The sequence below is a fragment of the Phocoena sinus genome, chromosome 1 (genome assembly GCF_008692025.1).
Source record: "Phocoena sinus isolate mPhoSin1 chromosome 1, mPhoSin1.pri, whole genome shotgun sequence".
In the NCBI taxonomy this organism is placed as follows: Eukaryota; Metazoa; Chordata; class Mammalia; order Artiodactyla; family Phocoenidae; genus Phocoena; species Phocoena sinus.
In genome coordinates, this window is record NC_045763.1 from 113,143,726 (window position 1) to 113,168,943 (window position 25,218).

Consider the following 25,218-nt stretch of genomic DNA (forward strand, 5'->3'; position numbering starts at 1 on the left):
ATGACAAAAAGCACAAGCATTCAGAGCTCAGAGAGGAGACATGTCAAGAGGGCTTCAGATCAGCTGGCCCTGGAGGCTTAACAAGGAAGCCATTAGGGAAACCCTGCTGGGCCTAATTGTTTTTAGAACATATGGTACTTTGTGCCACCACCCAGCTGTGAATTCCCTGGCTTTTGTCAGCTTGTGTCACAACCTTAAGAAAATAGTAGCTTACCCCCCTTCTACGAATTTACTATATTTCTTCTTCTTATAACCTCCTGTACAATTGTGAAGGAACTGGACCATATATAAACTCCACATCTCCACTTTTAATTATATAAAGAAAACAGCATGACTGTCACAGAAAAACAATATAGAGAAAGCACAATACTGAGCCTATGATAGAAGCTCAATAAATACTTAATGTATCGGGTCTGCTTTCAAAATGTTATTTCATTATTACATTCATCACAGTTGCTGGGTATGGGCCAAAAATCATTTAGTGCACAAAGAAAAAGTTTACAAAGCTTTCAGCATTTATTAAAATTAGGGTGACTGCTGTATTTCCTTTGTAGAATACGTTTAAGTAAAAAATAAGGTTTCATTTCTAGAATGTTGAGCTGAAAATAAGTTTAACAGAATGAATTATTTGTATATGGAAGATAATAAATATTTGTTTAATGGAATTGGAACTACAAATGCTAAAAATTAAAAAAAAAATCTCGTACTAAAGATATAGTACGTAAACCAATACATTAAAAAATTCTATCAGTACTTAAAAAACAGAACATTCTTGATTAATAAAATCTTTGACATCCAGTGAGGAAAAGTTCCTTTCAAAGTTTTAAAAACAAAGATCACACGACTCTTTGGCTACAATCTTAACTGAATAAAGAAGCGAATATTTACTAATCTCTAAATCATAATAGTAAAATGATAACTAATAACTAGAAGGATATGTTTTCCTAAAAATTAACCGAATCAACATTTCTTTTGTGTATTTAACATTAGTTACAAAAGTTAACTTTTCATTGATGACAGTCAGCACATTTGCATCTGGACCAGTTTCAAGAACCAAATTACAAACCCCAGAATACAGAAACATCTGCTCAGTTGTAATTATAGAGCCACTCACTGTAGCCTTCTCACAGTATGCCATTCCCACAGTTTTTTTTTTTTCACAGTAAGTACATTGGCGATACAAGTTCACAATAAATCATAATGGTACTATGAATATTATTTTAATATCTTTAAGCAGTAGTAGATAGAGAAAATGCCAGTCTTTTAAAATATTTTTATACGGTGCCAACCGGTCTGCTTTGTACAGCATGAGAGAAACTTTGCAGGTTTTAGAGACCCAGTTCACACAATCATATCCTAGAGTTTATATATATATATATATATATATATATATATATATATATATATATACATACATATATATATATATGCTGCGTGACTTGTGGGATCTTAGTTCCCCAACCAGGGATTGAACCCCGGGCCCTGGGCAGTGAGATGTGGAGTTCTAACCACTGGACCGGCAGGGAACTCCCTATATATATATATTTTTAAGTTACTCTAAAATACAAAGCGAATCCAATTTTAGGGATAAAAATTAAAAATGGCTCCAATAACTAAAATGAGCAAAGGTGAAACAAAATATATCAGAAGTTCTGTATAATTATTCAATAAGAAAACAGCTGTTGAGCTTTGTAAATTTTCAGATTTGTTAAAAATCAGAAATGAAATCTTCGTTGTGTATTTTATTCTGTAATTCAGAATAATGGTAATGCTGCCAATGCTTAATTATATTGGTGATTCTTAAATCAGAGGCATCTTCCTTCTTATTTATGCTTATATTACTGATTTGCTGAAAAAGTCCACAGAAACTGAGAAAACACAAACTTTCTTAATAATCCTTTTGCCAGACCCTACAGTTGTGAATTTTTATGGACTCCGGAGCTGAACTAGGACCCTCAAGAGAGAAATATAGCTTTCTCCAAAGTGCCCTCTATTTACTTATTTTCCACTGTTCGTGCTTTTCCCCCAAGAAGGGGTCCTGTATTACATGCTCTTTGGGTCCACATGATCATTTTTTGTTGTCTTATGTAAAAGCCAAGTGCATTTTTGTTGGTTTGTTTGGAGACCAGGTATTCCACGGAACTAGCACATTTTTGGAGAATCTTAATATTTCTGGACTCCTGACTTACCTTTCCTGAGGGTCACGTCCCAAATAGAGCACCCTACTCCAGGACTGGAGGCAACTGGTAAATTATGGTTTCTCATTGTAGAACTACTTAGCAAGGAGAAAAGGGACAGGTCAGTAACCAAGTGTCATGGAATGGATTCAAGGCCGAAGACTTTTTGACTCCTAAATGAAGCGTCCCGCTTCCTCCAAAATATTATGGTGCAGTCCAGCCTTGTCCCCTGAGATACTGGTTGGGTGCTGATGCCCTCCTAGGTGTGAGAGGCCCCGCTGGGGCTTTTGGTGGCTGAACCTTAGTGCAGCTTGCTGTGCACAGGGTAGAGCAAGGTCATATGTTCTGCCCCCTTGAAAGGCAGCTTCTCATTGGAATAATAGTGTACCACTTCCGGGATGTTGTCAAAGACAGCACTCGTCTGATTCAGGGTATACTTGTTGTCTTTGGTCTGAGCCACTATGATGTGGACACATCCTTGACTAGTCCTGGAACAAAACCAAAATTGAGGAGAAGACATGAGTGAGTGAGCAGAGGGATCCCTCCCCACTGAAAACAATCTCAGCCAGATTCACAAGCGAACAGGTTCCCATCCACTACTGGAATTGTGATATTCAAACAGAAATGCATTCAGCACTCCAGTGAAGCTCTCAGAAGCTTCACAGCCCTCTCAGCTAAATGCGTAGCATCCCTTGGGTTGTTTATCCTTAATACACACAAGTCATCAGGCCCTGGACCGAAAAGAAAAAAAATGTCCAGTCCCTCCTGGCCCCCAAATTGCCAAACTAGTGCTTAAACCCAAGTATGAGACCACGAAGGTGAGGTTTAAAATCACCCTCTTTGTCATGGCTAAAAGGACATGTGTAAGGTTTCCTCCCCAAAGAACACATTAAGAATAATAATAATAATAAAACTGTTTCCTTCCTCCCCCCACGGCCAACCCAATCTGGAAAGACTGTTCCTGGTTGTGTATAATGACAGCTGGCACCGAAGGCTCAAAGATCTAATCCACGAGCCCCAGTCTTAGGAACACAGCAAAGCCATTCCTGGTATTGTGTATCTGGTGGCCTATCCCGTTTTCTGAGCCATGCTGCTCCCCCCGACAACCTCTTATCCCCTCCATTCTGATTGTTTCAGCTGCAGGGGCTCAGCTTCCTCAGGAAGGAAATGCTGTTAGGGCTCTTGACAATGATCCTCCAATATAGCACCACTGAACTCGCAAGAGCAAGGAGAATTTCCATGACACCAGCTCCACCAGGCCTACCAGGCCAAAATGAATGTTCTGTGTACAACTGGGCAGGGGAGTCATTGCAAGGCAGTGTTTCCTTTTTCATCAGAAGAAACTAGTACCAAAATTGCAGCTGGTATTTTGACAATCAAGGGATCGGATTTATTAAAGTCCCAAACACTAGGGAATAAAAGAACCACTGAACTATCCTGTTAGAAATTATTTTTTTTAATCAAGAATTATTTCTCTGCTGAGAGGACCTACTTTAGATCACGTAATGTAAGGCAGAAAGTGATCAATGTACAACAGTAATAAAATGGGACTCTCTTTATCATAAGAGGTATTGGGACATTTACCCAATACCAATTCGGTATTCTTTTTTCGTTTTTGGCCATGCCATGCGGCTTGCAGGAACTTAGTTCCCCAACCAGGGATTGAACCTGGGGCCACACGTCAGTGAAAGTGCTGAGTCCTAACCACTGGACCGCCAGGGAATTCCCCCAATTTTGCATTCTAATCAGAGCATGTCTTACTCTGTTGTCCAAGCAAATGCATCTTATTTTCTGACAGTACATACCCCTGTGAACCACCTTCAAAGTATAGCTTTTTTGCCTGGTCATCTACCCATGATAGGAAAGTCTCTTCTGCATCCGGACAGGGAGGCTACGATACTCACTTTAGTGCAATGGAGTACCTACTGGTCCCTGACTCGCTGTTTCGAACCAGGTACCCAGCTTCTTTGCAGGGTTGTAGTCGACTCTCAGCCTCAGCACGGGTGATGGCACCATGATACCAACTGAAAAATGGGGCAGGGGGAGAAACCACGAGCATCAAGATACCAGTCCAGACAGGGCATCATTCCCTAAAGCATTATTTGAAATGAACTTCTAGTGAAAGCTCAAGAGCTGGACTAGATCCTGCTTCCCATTCAAAATAGACAAAATGAGATGTGGGTAATCCTGGATCACAAAACCTATCAATCACCTAAGAGGGAGTTAACAGGGCTAGTGTCATTTTAAAAGTTTTCACTCTATGCGGAGGAATGGAATTTGAGATCAGGTTCTGGGGATGCAGTGCGTTCTCTACTCTGCACAAATGCACTGGGCTTTGAAAATGGGTTTTCACTAATAAGTCCCACCCAGACAAGTATTCAGCACCAAAAAGGATCATGTAAAATGGTCCAGTGTGCCCTGATCAAGTTCCCGGTCATTGTGTGTCACACGTATCTGTGGAGGAGACTCACGGCTGCTTCTCCAGTGGCAGGGCTGGGTCCACTCTTTCCCCCTCACTGTGGTCAGAGAGGGTTGGCTTCAAGATCTTCTGGGTCCAACTCTTCTGTCGGTGGTGTTGCCTCACTGTCTCCTCCTTGACGGAAGGTCGCTCAGAGCCTTCAAACTGAACTGGAAGGAAGGCTCCATTTAACATCAGGGGCCACTGAGGTGACCCATGTAAACTTCAAAGAAAAGACCTTGTCTGCCTCATCTTAGGAAAGAAGCTTTTCCCCCTCTTTAATTTGAGCTAAAATACATTGCAAGGGACTTCCCTGGTGATGCAGTGGTTAAGAATCCGCCTGCCGATGCAGGGGACACAGGTTGCAGCTCTGGTCCGGGAAGATCCCACATGCCGTGGAGCAACTAAGCCCGTGCGCCACAACTACTTAGCCTGCGCTCTAGAGCCCGCAAGCCACAACTACTGAAGCCCATGCGCTTAGAGCTGGTGTTCTGCAATAAGAGAAGCCACCGCAATGAGAAACCCGCGCACTGCCATGAAGAGTAGCCCCAGCTCACCACAACTAGAGGAAGCCCGCGTGCAGCAACGGAGACCCAACACAACCAAAAATAAATTAATTAAAAAAAATACTGCAGGGCTTCCCTGGTGGCGCAGTGGTTGAGAGTCCGCCTGCCGATGCAGGGGACACGGGTTCGTGCCCCGGTGTGGGAGGATCCCACGTGCCGCGGAGCGGCTGGGCCCGTGAGCCATGGCCGCTGAGCCTGCGCATCCGGAGCCTGTTGCTCCGCAACGGGAGAGGCCACAACAGTGAGAGGCCCGCGTACCGCAAAAAAAAAAAAAAAAAAAAAAAAAAAAACTGCAAAAGGCCCTGGGATAGCTGAGCTCCTGCTGTCTTTGATATCTGATCAAACTGTTAGCATCCACGGGCAGCCACTTTTTCTGCAAGATATTTATTAATGTAGAACAGTTTTAGAATATGAGAGGAAACCACTTTAGTATATTTCAGCATGTTCTTTTTGTTTTTAAAGATTTTTTCGATGTGGACCATTTTTAAAGTCTTTATTGAATTTTTTATAATATTGCTTCTGTTTTATGTTTTGTTTCTTCTTGGCCATGAGGCATGTAGGAGCTTAGCTCCCCGACCAGGGATCGAACCCGTACCCCCCGCATTGGAAGGGAAGTCTTAATCTCTGGACCACCAGGGAAGTCCCTTCAGCATGCACTTATAAAAAACTCTTCGTTTTGGTATATTTAGAATAAAAGACTAAACAGAGTTACAGGTAATCACTCCCTGCAAGAGCGCATATCATTCTTCGACACCAAATGAAGTTTTCACTATGAAATAATAAAGAGAAAAATCAACTCAGAAAGAAACTACTAATAGTGAGTGCCTTAAAGATGCTATGACATCTAGGTTGGATAGAAGATAAAGAGATAAAATGAGCAGCATCTAGCACTGTAGCAGGTGCCCAGCAGAGATTTGTGGAAAACAATTCTAAAATAAGACAAAAACTGATTTGGGGGTGGGGGAGGGAAGGATTGGGAGTTTGGGATTAGCAGATACAAACTATTATATATAGGATAAACAACAAGGTCTTACTGTATAGCACAGGGAACTATATTCAATATCCTGTGATAAACCATAATGGAAAAGAATATGAAAAAGAATATATATATGTATAACTGAATCACTTTGCTGTACAGCAGAAATTAACACAACACTGTAAATCAACTATACTTCAATAAAATTATATAAAAAAATTAAAGCACACAAACAGAAAACCTGACTCAAATGTTTGCTATCAAACAAACTACCTTTTCTATTCACCCTTTACATTGACTATACTTTTTGTTTGTTTGGCCGTGTGGCTTGCGGATCTTACTTAGTTCCCTGACTAGGGATCGAACCCGTGCCCCCTGCAGTGGAAACACAGCATCTTAACCACTGGACCGCCAGGGAATTCCCTACACTGACTATACTTTTAATCAAAGACATAGCTTTACTGTTAGAGGGAAAAGATATCCCTAACTTTTAAAATCAAAGGCAAAAGAAATTCGGTGGCCAGGGAGAAGCAGGAGGGAGAATTACCTTTAATAACTATTGACAATCTACTTATCAACTTCCTCTTAAGTTATTAAAAAAAGTTCATACTTGAAGAATTGATTCCTTTAGGAGGATTTTTGACAGGAAAAAAAAAGCTAGCTTCCTCCAGCTTTCCAACCACCTCTCCTCTAATCCATTTGATCCACTACTGGCATCTTATAAACAGGGATTTTAACAGGTTTGAAGAGTAGCACGAAGTAAGAGTTAGAAAAAGCTGCTCTCAATTTGATAGCTTTGGTGGTGATTAGATAAGGTTTTTCAATAGTGACTTAAGGCATTTCCAAAATAGTCGCATACTGCCAAGATAAAGGAAAATAAAGATACCCAGAAGGATACAGGATACATGCAACATTAAGGGCTCGTCTTCAGTCCTGATCTTCCAACCACAGCCAAATTCTCGTTTCCCCATATCATCAGATTTCTTGGGAAAAGAGGCTTGCAGTTGAGGAACATAAAGAAAAGAGCCTTGGCTGCAAAGCCCCGGCTGCGGCTGGCGAGGTTTTCCATCAGGGAAGCAGAAAGCAGGAGGGAGCGGGGGGGCGCGGACCCAGCCCTCACCCGACAGCGCCCGCACGATCTGCTCCTTCTTCCACTCCCAGGGCTGCTCGTACTCGGCCGCGGGCCTCTCGTCGTCCTGGGGTAGCCGCGCCTTCCGCTCCGGCCCCTCGGCGCGCGAGCCGCCTTCAGCCGCCGGCTCGTAGGGCGTGTCGTACAGCTGCGGCGGCTTTCCCAGCAGCTCCTTGGAGCTCCGTCTCTTGGCCAGCGCCTCGGGCTTCGTGCCGTTCTCCCCTGGCTCACAGGGGCTGTCGAGCAGCTGAAGAGCCTTCACCAGAGGGTCTTTGGAACCTCGTCGTCTGATTTCTGAAAAACACACACCGTTCACAATACTTTTGAAGAAAAGGTGTCATGGAAGCCCGGTGATGAACCCAGTTACCACTGCACCCCCAACCGACAGGTCTGTCTGGTTGAAGGTGGCCTAGAACGCCTGGATTGTTCCTTACTGGGCTGATGGCTGCCCAGCTGGGGGAAGGGCCCTACAACTTCTTCCCGCCAGTTGCCTGAGCCAGATAATGGGATCAAGCCAGATAATAGGATCGAGTCCAACGATTAGGGGATCACAACCGAAGACAGGCCTGCCTCTGGGGCCGTGCACATGCAGTTTGGAGAAGTGGCCTCAAGGCAACCTGCTCCACAACTCCCCGTCCCCCGTCTCCTCTTGAGTGTGGTTCACCTTCAAAGCGTTTACATCTTGTTAGGAAGCTGTGATCAAAGTTATGTTAATAAAAATTGAGTGTTTACTATATTCAAGCACTGGGCCACCACATACACTGAGGTAAGATATTTATGTGCGTCAGACAGCGTTCTTGACTTCTAGGCGGTTTCGACGTAGTGACATGTTCACAAATAATACTTAACAGGCTAACAATGACAGAATAAATAAAAGTAAAAGAGGAGTTGGGGGAAAAACAACAAAAATAATATCTCAAGAGCTAACATTTAGCCATAGTGTACCATGCATTGCATTTTTCTAAGTGCATTGTAATTTTCACAACCGCCCTATGAGATAGGTTCTATTAGTTCCCTATATAACAGAAGAGAAAACTGAAGCACAAAGAGTTTAAGGAAATTGCCCAAACCAGCAAGTGCAAAGCCTGGATTCAAAAGCAGGAAGTTGGGCTCTAGAAGCCATACTCTTAGCCACCACACTTGGACTGACTCCAAGTGGAAGAGAAATGGAAGATGCATTGACTTTGATAGAGAAGGTCATTTCCAGTGGAGGAAGCTGCATGAGTGAAGATATGGAGGTGGGAACTAGAAAGGGCTTGTTCCCATCAGGGGGAATCGAGAGAGAAGTTCAAAGGACAGAGGCCAAGAGAGGAGAGGGGTAGCGGGAAAAGAAGCTGGAAAAGTAGGCAGGACAGGCAACAAAGTGCAGAAGTTTTAAAAGCCAGAATTAAAAAGTTTATATTGTGGAGAACGATTGCTAGTTTTTAAACAGGTAATAATAATTATATTTGTGATTTGCTGGAAGATAACTCCAACACAGTGTACAGGACAGAATAAAGGTATGGTCTGAACGGAGGCACAGAAATGGATGCAAAAAACCGGATGCAAATCAACCAACCACCAGCTAACCAGCCAGGCAGCCACAGTGGGAAGGAAGCAGCAGCGTCTGGGGACTGACCAGCTTGGGGCCCAGAGGCCTTGGCAGGTAGAGTCAGCGATGACTAGAGTCTCTGACAACCAGAGCTGGTGATATAGGCCAACAGAAGTTATCATGCTGTGGTTCCTCTAAATGCCCACGAGGAAGCCTTCAATCTGTCCACCCGGTCACAGTGAAGGAGGACTTTTCTAACACAAACACCTCACCTCATCACTTAACACCCAATAAGTTCTCAAATGTCCACTTACAAAGTGCAAACTGCTCAGCATGGCATGGGACACCTTCTGTGGTCACATCACTGCCTCCCTCTCCAATTTCTTCTCTCAATACCACCCTATCCCTGAACCCCTTAAAATCCAATTCTTTGTTCCAACCAAACGGAACTTCTGAAGTTCCCTGCACACTGCACTGTCTTATACCCACCAGTGTTCTGGTGATCTGCCAGTCCTTTGGAGTCTAGCCTAGCATCTCCTCCTCTTTCCTGCCTACCTTCTCCTCCAGTGCCCCATGTCCCCCAGGTGCCACCGCTTTGCCAACCCACTCTCACCTTGCATCTCTCTCAGTGTATGGATTTATTTGTTGATGTGTCTGTATTTCCAATTTGGTGGAGACTGCCAGGCCAGGGACCCCCATGTCTTGTTTGACTTTGTAGGAAACAGTTGTGCTAAATAATGGTTGGATGGATGGATGGGAGGAGAGAGGGAGGGGAAGGAGCTCTAGAACTTCTCCAGGCAGGTGACAGTATGGACCTGGAGCTCGGCAGAGAGATGAAGGTCAGAGAACATGTCAAGGAGTTACTCACAAATGGATCACTGTTGGTATTGTGAGAATGAAAGCCATCACCAGAGAAAAGGAGGCTGATTGAAAAGGAAAGAGGATCAAAGGCAAAATCTGGGACTTCTTCAGTTAAGGGTGGATGGAAGAAGAGGTGCCACCAAGGAAGACTGAGAAGGAATGGTCAGGTAAGGATGAAGAGGATCAGGAGACTTACAGTGCCATAGAAATGAAGGAAAGTGAGACTTTCTACAGGTAACTGAAAATGGGCATGGTGACACTCTATAGAGAAGAATCACTGACTCCTTAAGACTTCTATAACAAGGAAAGGATACATTCTAGGGAAAAGTTATTAAAATCAGGACACTAAATTCAAAGGGGCAGAATTTATTAGTAGGATGAGGTTCTAATTCTGCTGGATAGGGCCCCTTACTGCAGCTGGCTCCAATCCTATAAAAATGCAGTTCTAATGCATTAGAATCACCTGGGAGAGCTTTAACAAATACACATGGCTGGGTCCCATCACCACAGGTCCTGACTGAATTGAGCTGGGGTAGAGCCTGGGAGTCAGAGTTGCAAAAGCTCCCCCAGGTGATTCTAATAAGAAGCTAAGCCTGAGAAGCACTCCCACAACACCTGGGTCCCCACAGTCCCCATCCCAGTTCCTCTTGCCCTCCAGAGCTAATCTTATCATTGCTAGCCCCAGCCCAAGGAAAAGGGTCCTCCTACTATCAAAAACTTCCACATCCGAATGTGAGAGTTAGAAGGACTATTCCCCATCCCCAGGCCAGGAAGGTGCCTGGGGTTATTTGAGGTCTCCTGCATCTCTGGTTCAAGCCTCTTGACTTTCAATCGACAGTCTTTTTTCTTCATGGCTTATTCTAGATGGAGTTATGGAAAACAAGAAACAAAAAACTCACTCTGCTCTTGGTTCAATTAAGATAAGCCTGGAATTTATGAAAAAGAACTTTTCTATAGAACTAGGAAAGAGGAAAGAGAAAACACAAAGGAGTTCAAAGGACTAATTTAGAATTTTAAAGTTTCTGATCAAAACCTAAGTTTACCCTCAGACTGGCACAGGCTGGGGAAACCTTTCCTAAGGTCCCTGCTTCAATTCTGTCCCAGTCGAACAAAATAGAAAAAGGCTTGACTCCAACCTTAAGATAGAAGGAGTCCTGCTCACAGGAAAGTTCAATGAGTTTGTGTTAAAATGATGTACAGTGGTTAGAATCTTGAGTTCTTATTACACATGTATTTGGGTTTTTACTTTTGAGATGAGGCAGCACTTGTATTCCTTCTATTTCATTTTATTAATTTTTTTTTTGGCTGCACTGCGTGGCATATGGGATCTTCACTCCCCAACCAGGGATTGAACCCGTGCCCCCTGCAGTGGAAGTGCAGATTCTTAACCACTGGACCACCAGGGAAGTCCCAAATATATGACTGTTTCTTTTCTTTTTTTTTGGCCACACCACGTGTCTTGTGGGATTTTAGGTTCCCGGACCAGGAATCGAACCCAGGCCCTCTGCAGTGAGAGAGTGGAGCCCTAACCACTGGACCGCCAGGGAATTCAGTATTCCTTCTATTTTAGATAGTCACTGCACACTTAGAGCTCTGGGAAAAACACTGGAAAGTATACAGCTGAGAATGTTCCTTCCCAGGATGATCCTGGGATTGGGCAAAATCTGCAGAGTATGATCATCTTTTTCAACAATGTTTAATTACGGGGAAAAATAGGGCTTGAGCGCAGGGCCTATCTGCCCCTTCAAGGGGAGTAACCTTCCAGTCCCTTCCAGCACCTGGCTGCCCCCAACCTGAGGCGCCATAGAAACAGAAACAATTGCGGGGGCTGCAAGCCGACCCTTCCTGCAGGGAGAATAGCCCCTGACGTGCAGAGCTGGCTCCGAGAGGAAACGAGCCTGAGAAGGAGGAAATGGCTAGAGGAAGCTACGCCCTGGCTCTGCCGATAGAGGCCATTTACCACGGCAGACAACAGAATACAGCCAACGGGCTGCAGATAAACACCCATCTCACCAAGGGCTGAACTGAGGCCTGACCTGCACCAGTTCATATCTGCAACTGGTTGCCGTGAAACATAATATTGGCTGAAAATTTTCCCTTCTCAATTCCCAACTCTCACGGTACATAAGTATGCCATCTATATTTAAAAACATCAGCAGAAGACTAAGACTTTCTTTTGCTAAATTAATTCTAGTTAGCAATTAATATCCCCCTATACGTGTTCAGAATTCTCTTTGAAAATGGAATTCTCTCTCCAGAGTGTCTAAATAATTGTGATATTTTTCACATATGCATGTACTAGGCGTGTTACACCTGCAGCTCAGTGGAGCCTCATCATAATGCAGCAAGAGATGTGTTAGCCCATTTTCACAGGTGAAAAAACTGAGGCTGTGTAGTAGTCAGCAGGGGAGCCATTCACTACTAGCTCCAGAGCCCATGCCTCCTCTATCATATCTTACTTTATGCCTCAAAGATTTCATGTAGAATGCTAGTTACAATTTCTGTAATGTACATTTTCCCTTAATCCATTCCATGTATTCAAAACATCAAACTTAGAGTCTCATAAGGCTCTATGTTTCTCTTAGAATCAGCAATAGGGATCTTTTACCAATGTTTAAATTTTGATTTAAAATTAATATTTTCCTGTCGAACAAATCTAAATATCTGAACAAAAGCAGATATAATTCAGAAGTCCTGAAACTTAAGTTTAACAAGCAAAATATAGACAAAGTAAATAAATCAAAAAGTCTTCTATTTATATTTTTTCCATAATGGATAATTTTTTAAATGGAGACTGAAAAAACGAGGTTCTCCTTTAGATTTGACTATCTACACCAAACAATAAAACCATTTGGAGGCAACAATAAAAATTTAAAAACAATCTGTGACTGGAGCTCGGTAACTAAAACCAAAGGGTGTTAGATGACCTGGTATCCCCACTCTCCAGCTGCATAACTTGGACAAGTTATTGAATCTTTCTGAACCTTGGTTTCCTCATCTGTAAAACAGAGCCTTCTAACACCCACTACTCAGGGCGGTAGGATTTAGTGGGGTAATCTGGCAACTTGGCACCTAGTAGACGCTCGACTTGTGTGATATCAGCTGCAGAAGGAATTATCATGCTGAATGCTGGCTCATCTTAGGGAACTTCTAAAGATCCTCCCAATGCTAACGTTTTAATCTGGTGGTGAAAACTTATCATGCTAAATTAAGTAGAATGTTTCTGCTAATTATTTAGCTAAAACGTTCCTGCAAATCTAACAGAACAACAACAGGTTTAAACTAATATTGCCTTGTACTGATTGTCATATCTTTATTAACAATCCTTTGGAGAAATCTAAGTGAGCATTTATTCATAAATTTATAAATCCTTAGCTTTTAAAAGTTAAGAGCAAAGTTTTGGGCAGGGGGGAATCCAGGGAGCCTGGGTCCCCTAAGCCTTGGCCATAGGAAAGTAATAAATGCCTCAATTTCTGTTCCTTCCTCTGTTCCCTGAGGCAGACGGTGATTCTTATTCTCCTCTTCATGGCTAAGTGCTAAGTGACATATTTTCCGCTCTGTTAGGTCTGTTTGCCCCTTGGGTTGTGAGGTCCATAAGGACATGGGTCCTGTGCATCTTGTTGCCTGGATGCCCAGAGCCCAGCACAGGGCCGGGTGCATGGTAAAGAAATGCCTAGGAGATATCTGATGGTTGTTACAAAATACCATCATGAACAGTGTTCTATACATCCAAGATATTGTTGAAATCAGGCATGTTACTTCCACTTCACAGGTATTAAAAAGGCAGTACTGGGAATTCCCTGGTGGTCCAGTGGTTAGGATGCCATGCTCTCACTGCCGAGGGCCCGGGTTCAATCCCTGGTCGGGGAACTAAGATCCCACAAGCTGCGTGGCATGGCCAAAAAACAAAACAAAACAAAACAACACACCCAAAAAGGCAGTACAGAAGTTGGGTGCTCCACAGTTAGATCATATTCTTCAGAACCCTCTCTATCTCCTGCTGAAATAAACAAAATCCCTAACATTTCTCAAGAAATGTGAGACATTTCTGAGCTTGGACTTGACAACCAAGCCCACAGGGAGCAAACTGAACAGAAAAAAGTAAAAGGTTTAAAAAACAAAAAAACAAAAAAACCCACCCAGCAGCAAATCTTTTATTCCCAGCTTCCGATAAACCCACTTCCTGTTATTCTGTCCAGCTGTGTAACCTATGCATAGAATAAGAGATATATTCTCTTATACCTTTGTGATATATATTTTATATATATACAAAGCACATAAATATATATCACAAAGCACAGAGAAGGTGCTTTGTGATATATATTTTAAATGAAGGGCTTTTTAAATTCACCAATATAATATTTTTTAAAACAGCAAAGGAAAAAAAGCTAGTAATTCTTAAATGTTAGTAATTTAAATTTTTAATAAATTTGAATTTATCCTCCAATTGAATACATTAGTTTTGTATTACTAAGTAAATTTATTCAGATAAACTGTTTAAAACAGAGCCTGGAACTTAATAAATGTTCAAATATTAAATGCTAGCTACTACTATTATTACATTTATTTCGTACTGGACACTTTGACTTTTATTTTTTTAATTTTTAAATTTTATTTATTTATTTTTTGGGGAAAAGCAACAAGTTACATAACAACTTTTGACTGTTAAATACAACTTTCCTTGTGAGTCTGAGTGGAAAGGTGCCTTGCTTATATGTAAAGTTTAAACTTTTTCATACATCATTTCACAGGTCCTGAGGCAGCTTGGTGTAGAAAGCAGACCACCCAGTCTGGAGTGGGAAGATCTGGGTTCCAATTCCTGCTCTGTCTCTTGAAGTGTCTTATGAACATAGGAGAGTCAGAATCTCTTTGATCTTATTTTCTACCCTGTAACAAGGGGGTAGTATAAGGGTCCCCTAGTTTCAGGGTTTTGTGGTGATTATATGGGGAGAGAAAAAGACATTCACTTTAAAAGCAAAGCACTTTCCCTATTATCAGTGTGGCTCCACAAAAACAAAAAACAAAAAACCTGAGATAATATAGATAAACTACTTACTCCAATTAAAGAGAAAGAGAGGAATAAAAACCAAAGGACAAAGAAAGGTGAATCAAAACAAAACATTAATTTTTTGCTTTTTTAGAAAATCTTTTCCCTCAGTTTTATGTAAAAGAAAATCTTTCCTCCTATTCCTTTCAAGCCTCTGATATTTTTTAAAATTCTGACTAAGTTCATTTTCACTTCCTTTCATTCACAGATTTCATTAGAGGTCACAGTCCAGTGACCTTCAGGGTCACAGCCTGGTCAGGGTACACCCTTCCCAAATGTGATGCCTTATCTCTGTAAGCAGAGAGCAGGAAACAGAGCAGTGCTTTCCTGCTGCAGCTCAGTCTCACTCTGAAGCCTGTCTTGACCCTTCCAGGGTGCTGCAGTTACCCTCATGCTCAACTCTTCTGAGACTATGCTTATGGAGCCTGAGCTTACAGCTTTTCTATCTGTTTTTAAACAGAAGAGACAAAGTCTTTAATGTGTGACCAATTATTCCTTTCCCAGGCGTGAAACCCACGATGTTCAAACAAGGCTCCCTTGAGTCAGCACTTAGAAACTGCATTTTTTCATTCCAGATTAAAGCATGTTTTAAGGAAAATTAGTTGAATAGATAACTTACTCTAAAATTGCACAAATAAATCGAAATAATTAATTTTTAAAGTATTGTTTACACCAACTTAAGAGAATTATGAATAAAAGGGAAAAGTGTGACACAAAAAATGACAGTGATTGCTCAACTCACAAGTTGGAATTATTCCAACTTGAAAAGTTACAAGAGTAGTCAACTTTAGTTTTAGGATGTTTGCCTTGAGTGGTTTGGCTCATGTCAGTGATTAATACTCATTCCTTAGTAATTAAATTTTTTTCCTCCAATATCGTAAAGCTTGTTGAGAAATCAATCTTCTACTATAAAACAGAGGATCACATCATGTCTGCAACTTTTTTTTTTTTGCGGTACGCAGGCCTCTCACTGTTCTGGCTTCTCCCGTTGTGGAGCACAGGCTCCGGACGAGCAGGCTCAGCGGCCATGGCTCACGGGCCCAGCCGCTCTGCGGAATGTGGGATCTTCCCGGACCGGGGCACGAACCCGTGTCCTCTACATCAGCAGGCGGACTCTCAACCACTGCGCCTCCAGGGAAGCTCTCTGCAACTTTTAACAACTTAAAGTACTTTAAGTATGTGTTAGTCCCTTGGTACAGATTTATGACTCCCATTATGGATGTCAAAGCTTTGAAAGTGGCCAAAGAGTGTATTTAAATAATCTTAAAACTGAAGATCACATTCTGAGCAGATCTGCAAATTCATAAATGTCATTTTGCATAGAATTAGAAAAACTTTAAAGACTCCCACAAATTCTAAAACTGAAGGACAGAAAACCATTAGGGATGTTAACCAGATATTTTGACTTTAGTTTTGAGTATAATTCTGTTTCTTCCACTCAGCAGGATCTGGTATAGTCCCTTCTCCCCTCTTCCCAAAATACACACTGGTGATTATTTTTACTACGTTCTGAGTGAGTGTGAGATTTCAGTCTGTATAAAGCAGCTCCTGGTTACAAACCTGTTATCATTTGCTGTGCATCATAGGGTTCCATGTATCCATCATTCTCCCCTACTCTTTCTGCATCCCTTTGGCCTTTCGTCCGTTTAGCATCATAAGGGTCAGCGTAGTCTTCTAAAATGATGACCTGTAAAAGAACCAGACAGGGGAGTTGCTAAGGACTGTCATATACCAGAGTGACAGTGGTATCAAAAAGACTGCTAAAAAACCTGCAGACCCAAAAAGAGGTCAAAATTTCCAACCAGTTCTGAAGAGCTTTTGCACTTGATTACACTATTATCCACCCAGCTGGACAAACACCTGGTTTATTCTGGTAGTATAATTGATTGGCAACAATCCATCTAAATTCTCCTGCTTATCCCCAAGGCTCTTTTCACCTCCCTCTCTCTCTCCAAGCAATAAGGCATTTGCTGGTTAAAGTGTAGCAGGGGTGGGTGGCAGAAGGTGGAAGATGTCTATGGCTTTAGAGCACAAAAAAATGAACTGGTCTACTACATTTTCCATGATTTTGTTTTTTTTAATGCCAACCAGTTGAGCAATATAGCCATGGTTAAGTCAGCCCATCACCCACTGATACTGAACATCCACCAGCACTGGCTAGGCACTGAGAGGGAATAAAATAAGACCAAGACTTACTTTTTGTCCTCAAGGAATTTGTAACAGCTCTAAAGAGGCAGGCTTCATAATAAGAAGCCTAAGAAATAGGTCACAGCTGAAGAGTATTGTGGGAGTTCTAGGTTCAATAATTTATAGGCAGACTGATTCTCATAGACTACGATCAGATAGAGTTTTGATCCGTATTTGCTACAGAAAGCATCCATCCTTCCAAAAATAGAAAAGTGCCTGGGAAGGTGGTGTGAGTGCAATAGTTCTGTTCTGCAGCAGCTGGGTGACAATGTGGGTGCTTAGGGAGCCTGAGCTTGACAGGTGCTTCTCAGGGAGGAAGAGTTTTATGGGGAAAAAAGATATATTCATTTTTAAAGCACAGCACTTTATCTATTGTCAACGTGGCTCCACAAATAAACAGCTAGGATAGTATAGATAAACTACTTATTCCAGTTAAAGAGAAAGAGAGGAATAAAAACCAAAGGTGAATCAAAATTAAGGGAGGAAGCCCCAGACCTTGGTACAATCTCTGATTACGTTCTCCAAAGAGTTCACGGAGAAGCACCACTGGAGCTGGCAGAAGAATCCAGCTAAACAGGGAGAAGTGAGGAGGAGGGGACAGCCTGGATGAGAGTCCTCTTCCTGGGAGGAGATGGCCTAAGAAACTTTAGACATCTAGAAGCGACGACCGATAACCGGGCAATCACTGCAGAGGACGGTGATCACCATTCACTCCCTCACTCCATTCTTCTTGCCTGAACATGTGTACTGCATCCCCAAGGTACAGCGAGGAACACGAAGCATGATACTCAGTGCTTGGCTGCAAGGTGCTTATGATCTAGTTAAGCACATGGAGAGACCACTGACTAATGTCTGGACGAGCTGATCATCTCTCCATGGCTCTCCTGGCAGTGTCTGGCAGGGGGGTAGGTACGCTGTAAATACTTGTGGACAGAATAAGTGGAGGAATGAATAGAAGTGCCAATGCAGACACACGTGGTATGTGCTACCACTCCTGACTCCATCCGAGTGGGCCACATGTTTGAAGACTGGGCAAGAGAAAATTAAAGTTCTCATGACAGGGAAGTGATTGCCTGGGCTGGAGTCTGAAAGCTGGGGGTAAGCTCTTCTCTCTCTCCTTCACACGGAACAGCAGATTTAAAAACAAACTAACAGGGACTCCCCTGGTGGTCCAGGGGTAAAGATTCCACCTTACAATGCAGGGGACAGGGTTTCGATCACTGGTCGGGGAACTAAGATCCCACGTGCAGGGCTACTGAGCTCTCGCGCCTCAAACTACAGAGCCCACGTGCTCTAGAGCCTGCACACCACAACTAGAGAAGAGAAAACCTCCTGCACGCCACAACTAGAGAGAAGCCTGAGCACTGCAACTAAGACCCGACGCAGCCAAAAAAAAAAAAAAAAGAAACAAACAAAACCCCACTCATCTCTGTAAGAATGAGTGGGTCTCTTCACATGTTCACACTCCTTTTCTTAACTGTCTCACATTGGACAGCACCCAGAAAACCTCCGTGTGTAAGAAGCAGGAAACACCTTCTGTCCTGATCTGTAATTTCCCTTCAGGGCATTTCCTTGTCCTATTCTGTAGCCTCTGCAGTCCTTAGAGCCCTGTGCCCCTTATCCTATATGGCTCCTGTACAGTAAATGTTCAAGGGATGAATGAAAGGGCTGTAATCTTGTGGTGCTAGTGAAGGGCTGAGAAACCCTTTACTGGGTTGAAGTGCAAAGAACGATGGCGCTTCCAAAAAGCAGAGAAGGGGGTTAGTTGAAATCAATACTTAAAACAATTTAGAGGTTACCATTCCTTATGCTCAAGAAGGATAAAATTTACACACAAATCTAGCTTTGCAATTCCCCTGGATTTCTAAATTAAAATAAACCACATCTACAAGTGGATCACATTTAACAAAGCACCCAACTGTCTCATTCAATAATTCTTCTGATAACAAAATTAAATGGGAAGTACATTTCTGCCAAGTTCCCCAACGCCAGAATGAGAATTTTTCAAGATTAAAAAAAATATCTATTTTAAAAGGTCACTTAGAAGTCAAATGTTAGAGGGGGTAAATACATCCTCACCTTCTCTGAGGTATAAAGAACCCTAGAGTTTAGCGGGTTCACGATGCTCCCTTCCCACTGTTCCGCTTCAGTAGGGGAGAGGTGGTCCAAGGGAGGTTGTATTCTTACCGTGTCTTGCTGCTTAATAATCTTGCCCTTGTCCAGTTCGGGTCCCAGGGAGGAAGGGGAAGAGGACGCGGAGGAAGAGCTGCTGTTGCTACTGCTGCTGCTACTACTGCTGCTGGGGTAGTTGCTCTTCCCATTCTTCTCCTGAGTGTCCACCTTGATGAGCCTGTTGATGTAGGTGCTGCAGCCTGAGCTCTTGGCCGCGCCCCGGTGGGGCTCCTCCTCGGTGGCCCGGGAGTTCTTGCGGCCCTTGCCCGCGGCGGCCTGAATCAGACCCTGCAGGCTGTCTCGGGATAGCCGGCTATCCTTGGGGGGGCCGACCCCGGCCCGGCTGCTCCCCAGCTCGGCCGCCGAGTTCTTTCGGCCCTTGCCCGGGGCGGGCCCCGCGCCGCCCGCCTCCGAGTTCTTGCGCAATTTGCCGCCTCCCCCGCCGCCGGGCTTGGCCCGCTCCGACACTGTCTTCAGGTTCAGGGGGAACTCCTTGAACCACTTGGCCGCCATGAGGGGGGCCCGGCCGGCGCGGCTCAGGAGCGTCGTGGCCGCGGAGCAGGCGAGCGAGGAGGCCCAGCTTAGACACGGAGAAGCGCCAGGGGCCGGGGGCCACTGCATTCCCCGGGGCTGGGGCGCTAGAGGCCGCAGCGAGGCCCCGCGACGGCTGCTCCGCTCGTCCCGGGCCGGCCGTCGCCTACACCCCGCAGGGTGGGGCCCCTATGGCCCGGGGAGGGGTGTTCGGGGCGCCGAGCGGGCGGGCGCGAGCCGCCGCTCCGGACACGGACGGCGACAGGCACGACGCACTGGGGCCCCGCCCGAGCTCGTCTTCAGCGCCTGCACGGCCAGGGGCTCCGCGGGTCTCCGGGGGCGGCGGGCGCCGGGGGCTTCCCCTGCGTTTTCCTCCCGAAGTGGGAGAGGCCGGGCCCACGGAAGCCCGGGGACAGCCCTGCCCACACTCCCGGGGACCAGGGGAGACGAAGCGGAGGCGGCGGGAGTGTCCCCGGCGCCGCGACGGACGGTGGGCCGCCAGCGGGCAGCCCGCCCTCTCCGCGCGCCCCTCCCCTCCGAGGCTGGCGCCTCCCCGCCCGCCACCTCCCGCCCAGATCCGGGGGCGCCGGGGTCAGTGCCTCTGCAGAGGCGGGTCCGGGGTGCATGTTCGGGGGAAGGTAGCAGCAGCTCTACGTGCTGACCGGTTGCGCCCGCGTGGTTAGGGACCCCCACGTTTTGGGTAAGCAGCTCCCCATCTGCACTGAGCCGGTCTCGGCCAGGCGCTGCCTTCAAACGCAGTCCAAGTGCTCCACGTGCACCTCTCCGACCCAGGATGGGAGCCCCTCCACTCCTAAAAGAGCTAGGCGTGCGCCACTGTCACTCGCTCCACTCTCTCTGCAAGCATATTTTGGGGTTGTGTGTGGGGGGAGGGTGTCTATTAAAAGCGGGAGCAGGGCCCGCGGACGCTTGCTCCCGAGCCGGTGCAGTTACCGTCCTAGCGAGCACTCCTGGCGCTGCGCAGCTAGCACGCAGTTCTTCCCGCCCGGCCGGGCTGCAGCCGCCCGGGGATTGGCTGCGGAGGGGCGGCCCCGCCCCGTACCCCGCGGGCGTCGGAGGAGTAGAAGCGGCAGGAAGGAGCTAAGGCTCAGCGTCTGGGCTGCAGGCTGGATGTACCTGGCAGGGAGAAGGTACAGCTTTTTGGTTCCCGGCCCCGGGCTGCCGGGCGGACGGTGGCGGGGACCTGGGCGTTGGGAGGCGTTTGTGGAAACTGCACCTCTCATTTACCCCCCATGGTGGCGGGGCGCGTGTTACCCGTCGGAGCTTGTCGCTTGCTCTCGCCAGGTGCGTCTGCAGAACGAATTTTTAGTGGGGTTGGTGGGTGGGAGTGGATACCAGGCTGAATTTAAAAACTTTAAATTTAACTTTTTAGCTTAAAAAACTGAACGTGCTGTTGAGGCTAACGCAATACGTTCTAAATCCAATACAAGCCAGGGGGACTGAATGATCCTGGCCACTCATTGGCTTCATTTGTGTGGGCGTTGGTTTGTGAGGTGGAGTGGCAAAAGAAATGCTTGCTTATTCCAGCCATTCTTGAAAATGTGCCTTACCTTTAAAAAAAAAAACTTTATTGAGATATAATTTGCACACCATAAAATTCACCTGTTTTAGGTGTACAATTAAAAGGTATTTAGTATATTTACAGTGCAGCCATCACCACAATCTAATTTTAGAACATTTCCCTGTTTAGAGCATTTGGGGTGCCAAAAGGAAACCTTGTTAGCAGACACTCCTCATTCCCCGCCGCCCCCCCCCACCCCCAGACCTAGGCGGCCACCAATCTACTTTCTGTCTCTACAGATTTGTCTAGTCTGGACTTTTCATATACGTGGAATCATGCAATATGTGACCCTTTGTGTGTGGTTTCTTACTATAGCATCATGTTTTTGAGGTTCATCCATGTTGTGGCATTTATCAATATTTTAGTCCACTTATATTGCCAGATAATATTCCATTCTTTGGGTATACATTTTATTTATCTGTTCATCTGTCAGTTGATGATCATTTGAGTTGTTTCTTGTTTTTTTAAATTTAATTTGTTTTTGGCAGCGTTGGGTCTTCGTTGCTGCATGTGGGCTTTCTTTAGTTTCTTTCTTTAGTTGTGGCCGGGGCCACTCTTCCTTGCGGTGCGCGGGCTTCTCATTGCGGTGGCTTCTCTTGCTGCGGAGCACGGGCCTTAGGTGTGTGAGCTTCAGTAGTTGCAGCACGCAGGCTCAGTAGTTGTGGCACAAGGACTTAGTTGCTCCGTGGCAGGCATGTGGGATCTTCCCCGACCAGGGATCGAACCCGTGTCCCCTGCATTGGCAGGCAGATTCTTTAACCATTGCGCCACCAGGGAAGTCCCTGAGTTGTTTTCTTTTGGATATTGTGAACAATGCTGCTGTGAATATTTGTGAACAAGTTTTTGGTGGACATCAATTTTAATTTATCTTGAGTAGATACCCAGGAGTGGAATTGCCGGGTCATATGGAATTCTCTTTAACTTTTTGAGAAACTGCCAAACTGTGTCCCAAACGGCACCACTTTACGTTCCCATCAGCAATATGAGGGTTCCCATTTCTCCACATCTCAACACTTATTGTCTGTCTTCTAAATTATAGCCCTCCTAGTGGATGTGATGTATCCTTGTGGCTTTGATTTGCATTTCCTTAATGGCTAAATACATTGAGAGTCTTTTTCATGTGCTTATTGGACATTTGTTTATCTTTGGAGAAATCTCTATCAGGTGATTTGTCCACTTTTAATTGGTTTATTTGCATTATTATTATTATTATTTTGGCTACGCCAGACTGCATGCAGGATGGTTTCTCTGACCAGGGATCGAACCCAGGCCTCTGCAGTGAAAGCGCCGAATCCTAACCACTAGACCGCCAGGGAACTCCTTATTTGCCTTATTATTGAGTTGTAAGAGTTCTTTATATATACTCTTTGTCTTTTTTTTTTAAATAAATGTATTTATTTTTGGCTGCGTTGGGTCTTCATTGCTGCACGGGGGCTTTCTCTAGTTGCAGCAAGCAGGGGCTACTCTTCGTCGTGGTGCAGTCTTCTCATTGCGGTGGCTTCTCTTCTTGTGGAGCATGGGCTCTAGGCGCCAGGGCTTCAGTAGTTGTGGCTCGCAGGCTCTAGAGCGCAGGCTAAGTAGTTGTGGCTCACGGGCTTAGTTGCTCCATGGCATGTGGAATCTTCCCGGACCAGGGCTCGAACCCATGTCCCCCGCGTTGGCAGGCGGATTCTTAACCACTGCGCCACCAGGGAAGTCCTACTCTTTGTCTTTTTAAAAACACAAATAAGACACTTTTCCAGACCAAGCAATAGAGTGGAAGCTCATGACTTTTGAGTCATATGGTTTGAATTAAAAAAACAGACTTCTCTGTTTATGAGCATAAATTAAGTGATCTTTGACAGACTACCAGATTATGGTCTCTGAGCCTCCAGGACTTCATCTGTACAGTGGGGTAATAATGGCAAGTTCTGAGAGTTTCCATGAGGATTAAATAAGACAATGTACATTAGCTGTTTAGTTAGCATAGCACCTGGCAGGCCCTTAAAGGCATCTTTGAAAGATTTATGCTGGGCCCTTGCTTGGGAGGTGTTGGTGCCCTCCCTGTTCCAGAAGCCCATAGAGTTTTCCAGGGATTACCAGGAAATTGGGAGTAACAGCCATAGCCTGATTCTGCCCATAAACCTCTCTATTTTTATTCATCAATACTTAAGCCTTTTAATTATCTTAACCACTGTTAGTTCTATTTAAATTTAGTTGCAACTAAAGCGGTTTCCTCCTGCAGCTGGGAACAATTTAGAGGACAGCGTTACTACTTTCTTTTAAAATTTAACGTTTTAATTTTTGTTTCTCCCAAAGTAAAGAAAAAAAAATCCCTTTAAAATGACTTTGACAGCCTTCTTACCTGCAGGAAAAGAACCAAGGGCTGATCTGTCATGCCTCTGCAATGAAGCCTCCATGAAAACCCAAAAGTATGGGTTCTGAGAGCTTCCAGGTTGGTGAACACAGTAGAGATTTGGGGACAGTGACGCACCTAGAGAGCATGGAAGCTCTGTGCCCTTTCCCTGTACCTTGCCCCATGCATCTCTCCCATCTGGCTGTTCCTGAGTTATATACTTTTTAAATAAATGGCAATCTAGTAAGGAAAATGTTTCTCTGAGACGTGAGCCACTCTAGCAAAGTGATGGGACCCAAGGAGGGGTCGTGCGAACCTCCAGTCTATAGGTGGTCAATCAGAAGCACAGGTGACAACCTGGGCTTGCAGGTGACTGGCGTCTGAAGCGGGGCAGTCCTGTGGGACTGAGCCCTTAACCTGTGGAATCTGATGCTATCTCCTGGGTAGACAGTGTCAGAATTGAGTTGCACTGTAGGACACCCAGCTGGTGTCTGGAGCAGTGCTTGGTGGTGTGGTAAAACTGCTCCCCCCCAAATCGGAATTGGTGACCAGAACCCTTAATAGGTTCTGGAGATTAAGATATGGACCACTTTGCTGGGGGGCATGATTCTGCGTGCCACAGTACCTATTCAGTAATGTGATGGGGAATGATCCTGGCATTCCTCTAACTGTGGCTGGTTGGCTTTGCAGGAGATCCTGTTGGAAAGAAACTGCAGCATGTAAGTTGTTTCCTTCTGCTGATAAACAAGCCTCCTTCCACCCACACCCTTCTCTTCCTTCTCCTCCTGCCTCCCAATGCCCAGAGCTTAGGAGTCAACCCCAGCATTTCTTGCCTGTTGATTCTGACACTAAATGTGCTTTAACAATTAGCAATTAAAAAGGTCCAGTGGAGGGCTTTGTGCTTGGAACCCGAGTCTGGAAGGAGGAAGGGAAACCCTCTGTCAGGAAGCGGGTATGGAGGCTTCTGCCGGGCCCTGCTTGTTATGCCCAAACTCCTTCTGTTGGAGTTTGCCCTTGGGAGGTGCAATGCTAAGACCTGTGTTTGACAGGTCCTGGAGCAGCAGTGACTTCCGACCCTCTGCTGAAGTATTTGGGAAGAATGGAGTGTTGGAGGAACAGAAATCTCCAAGTGAGTTAGGTTGAGGGTTTGCTTGGTGCTGGGACGCTCAGTCTATAACCTGGACCCTAATTAATCTACTCAGTTTCTCTTCAAGCATGAAACCTGAGATCCTGCCCTTGCTCCAGTCACCACGTTTCCTTTCACACGAGGGATGCATCCCTCTGCCGCACACTGTGCAGACCCTCAGGCGCTGTTGCGCTGGCTGCTCCTAACCCCATACTTCTCTTTAATCCTTATCTCCTCCCATTTCACCCTCCACCATCTCCAAAGTGATCTTTCTGCAACCTAGCCGTGTTGATGTCACCTCTCTGATTAAACCCTTCACCTCCTTCTCACAGCCAGTGGACTCTGCTGAGACTGCTGTGGGCAGCAGTCAGCGATTCCAGCAGTTGGCCTGGCCTGCCTTTCTTCCTTCTGCTCTCACCACTCACCCACCTGCAGCGTGCCTCTAGCTATTCCTGACTCCAGGCAGCCTCCCAGAGGCGCCTTTTCGCATCTCCATGCCTTTGCGTGTGCCCTGCCCTCTGCCTGGATTCCCTTCTGCCTCCC

At 45.1% G+C, this 25,218-nt stretch overlaps 2 protein-coding genes across 4 annotated transcripts in view; one reads left to right on the forward strand and one right to left on the reverse strand.

Annotated features, from left to right (window-relative positions):
* Nucleotides 1-2,189: 2,189 nt before the first annotated feature.
* SHE (Src homology 2 domain containing E) lies at nt 2,190-20,182 on the reverse strand. The gene is made up of 6 exons (XM_032614232.1): nt 19,120-20,182; nt 16,306-16,432; nt 7,298-7,600; nt 4,649-4,805; nt 4,082-4,201; nt 2,190-2,665 (listed from the first exon to the last, which is right to left on the reverse strand). Exons 1-6 carry the CDS (start codon nt 19,723-19,725, stop codon nt 2,479-2,481), a joined length of 1,500 nt encoding a protein of 499 aa, XP_032470123.1. The 5' UTR covers nt 19,726-20,182; the 3' UTR covers nt 2,190-2,478.
* Nucleotides 20,183-20,753: 571 nt separating this feature from the next.
* The window catches only part of TDRD10 (tudor domain containing 10), a 54,937-nt gene continuing 50,472 nt past the window's right edge, over nt 20,754-25,218 (forward strand). The window contains exons 1-3 of one of the 3 annotated variants that reach the window (XM_032644624.1): nt 20,754-20,783; nt 24,240-24,268; nt 24,599-24,678. In XM_032644624.1, coding sequence (XP_032500515.1) covers nt 24,267-24,268; nt 24,599-24,678 — 82 coding nt within the window. In that variant the 5' untranslated portion in view covers nt 20,754-20,783; nt 24,240-24,266. Of the gene's footprint in view, nt 20,784-23,532; nt 23,649-24,239; nt 24,269-24,497; nt 24,679-25,218 lie in introns of those variants that run through there. The other 2 variants (XM_032644614.1, XM_032644604.1) reach the window with 2 other exon arrangements.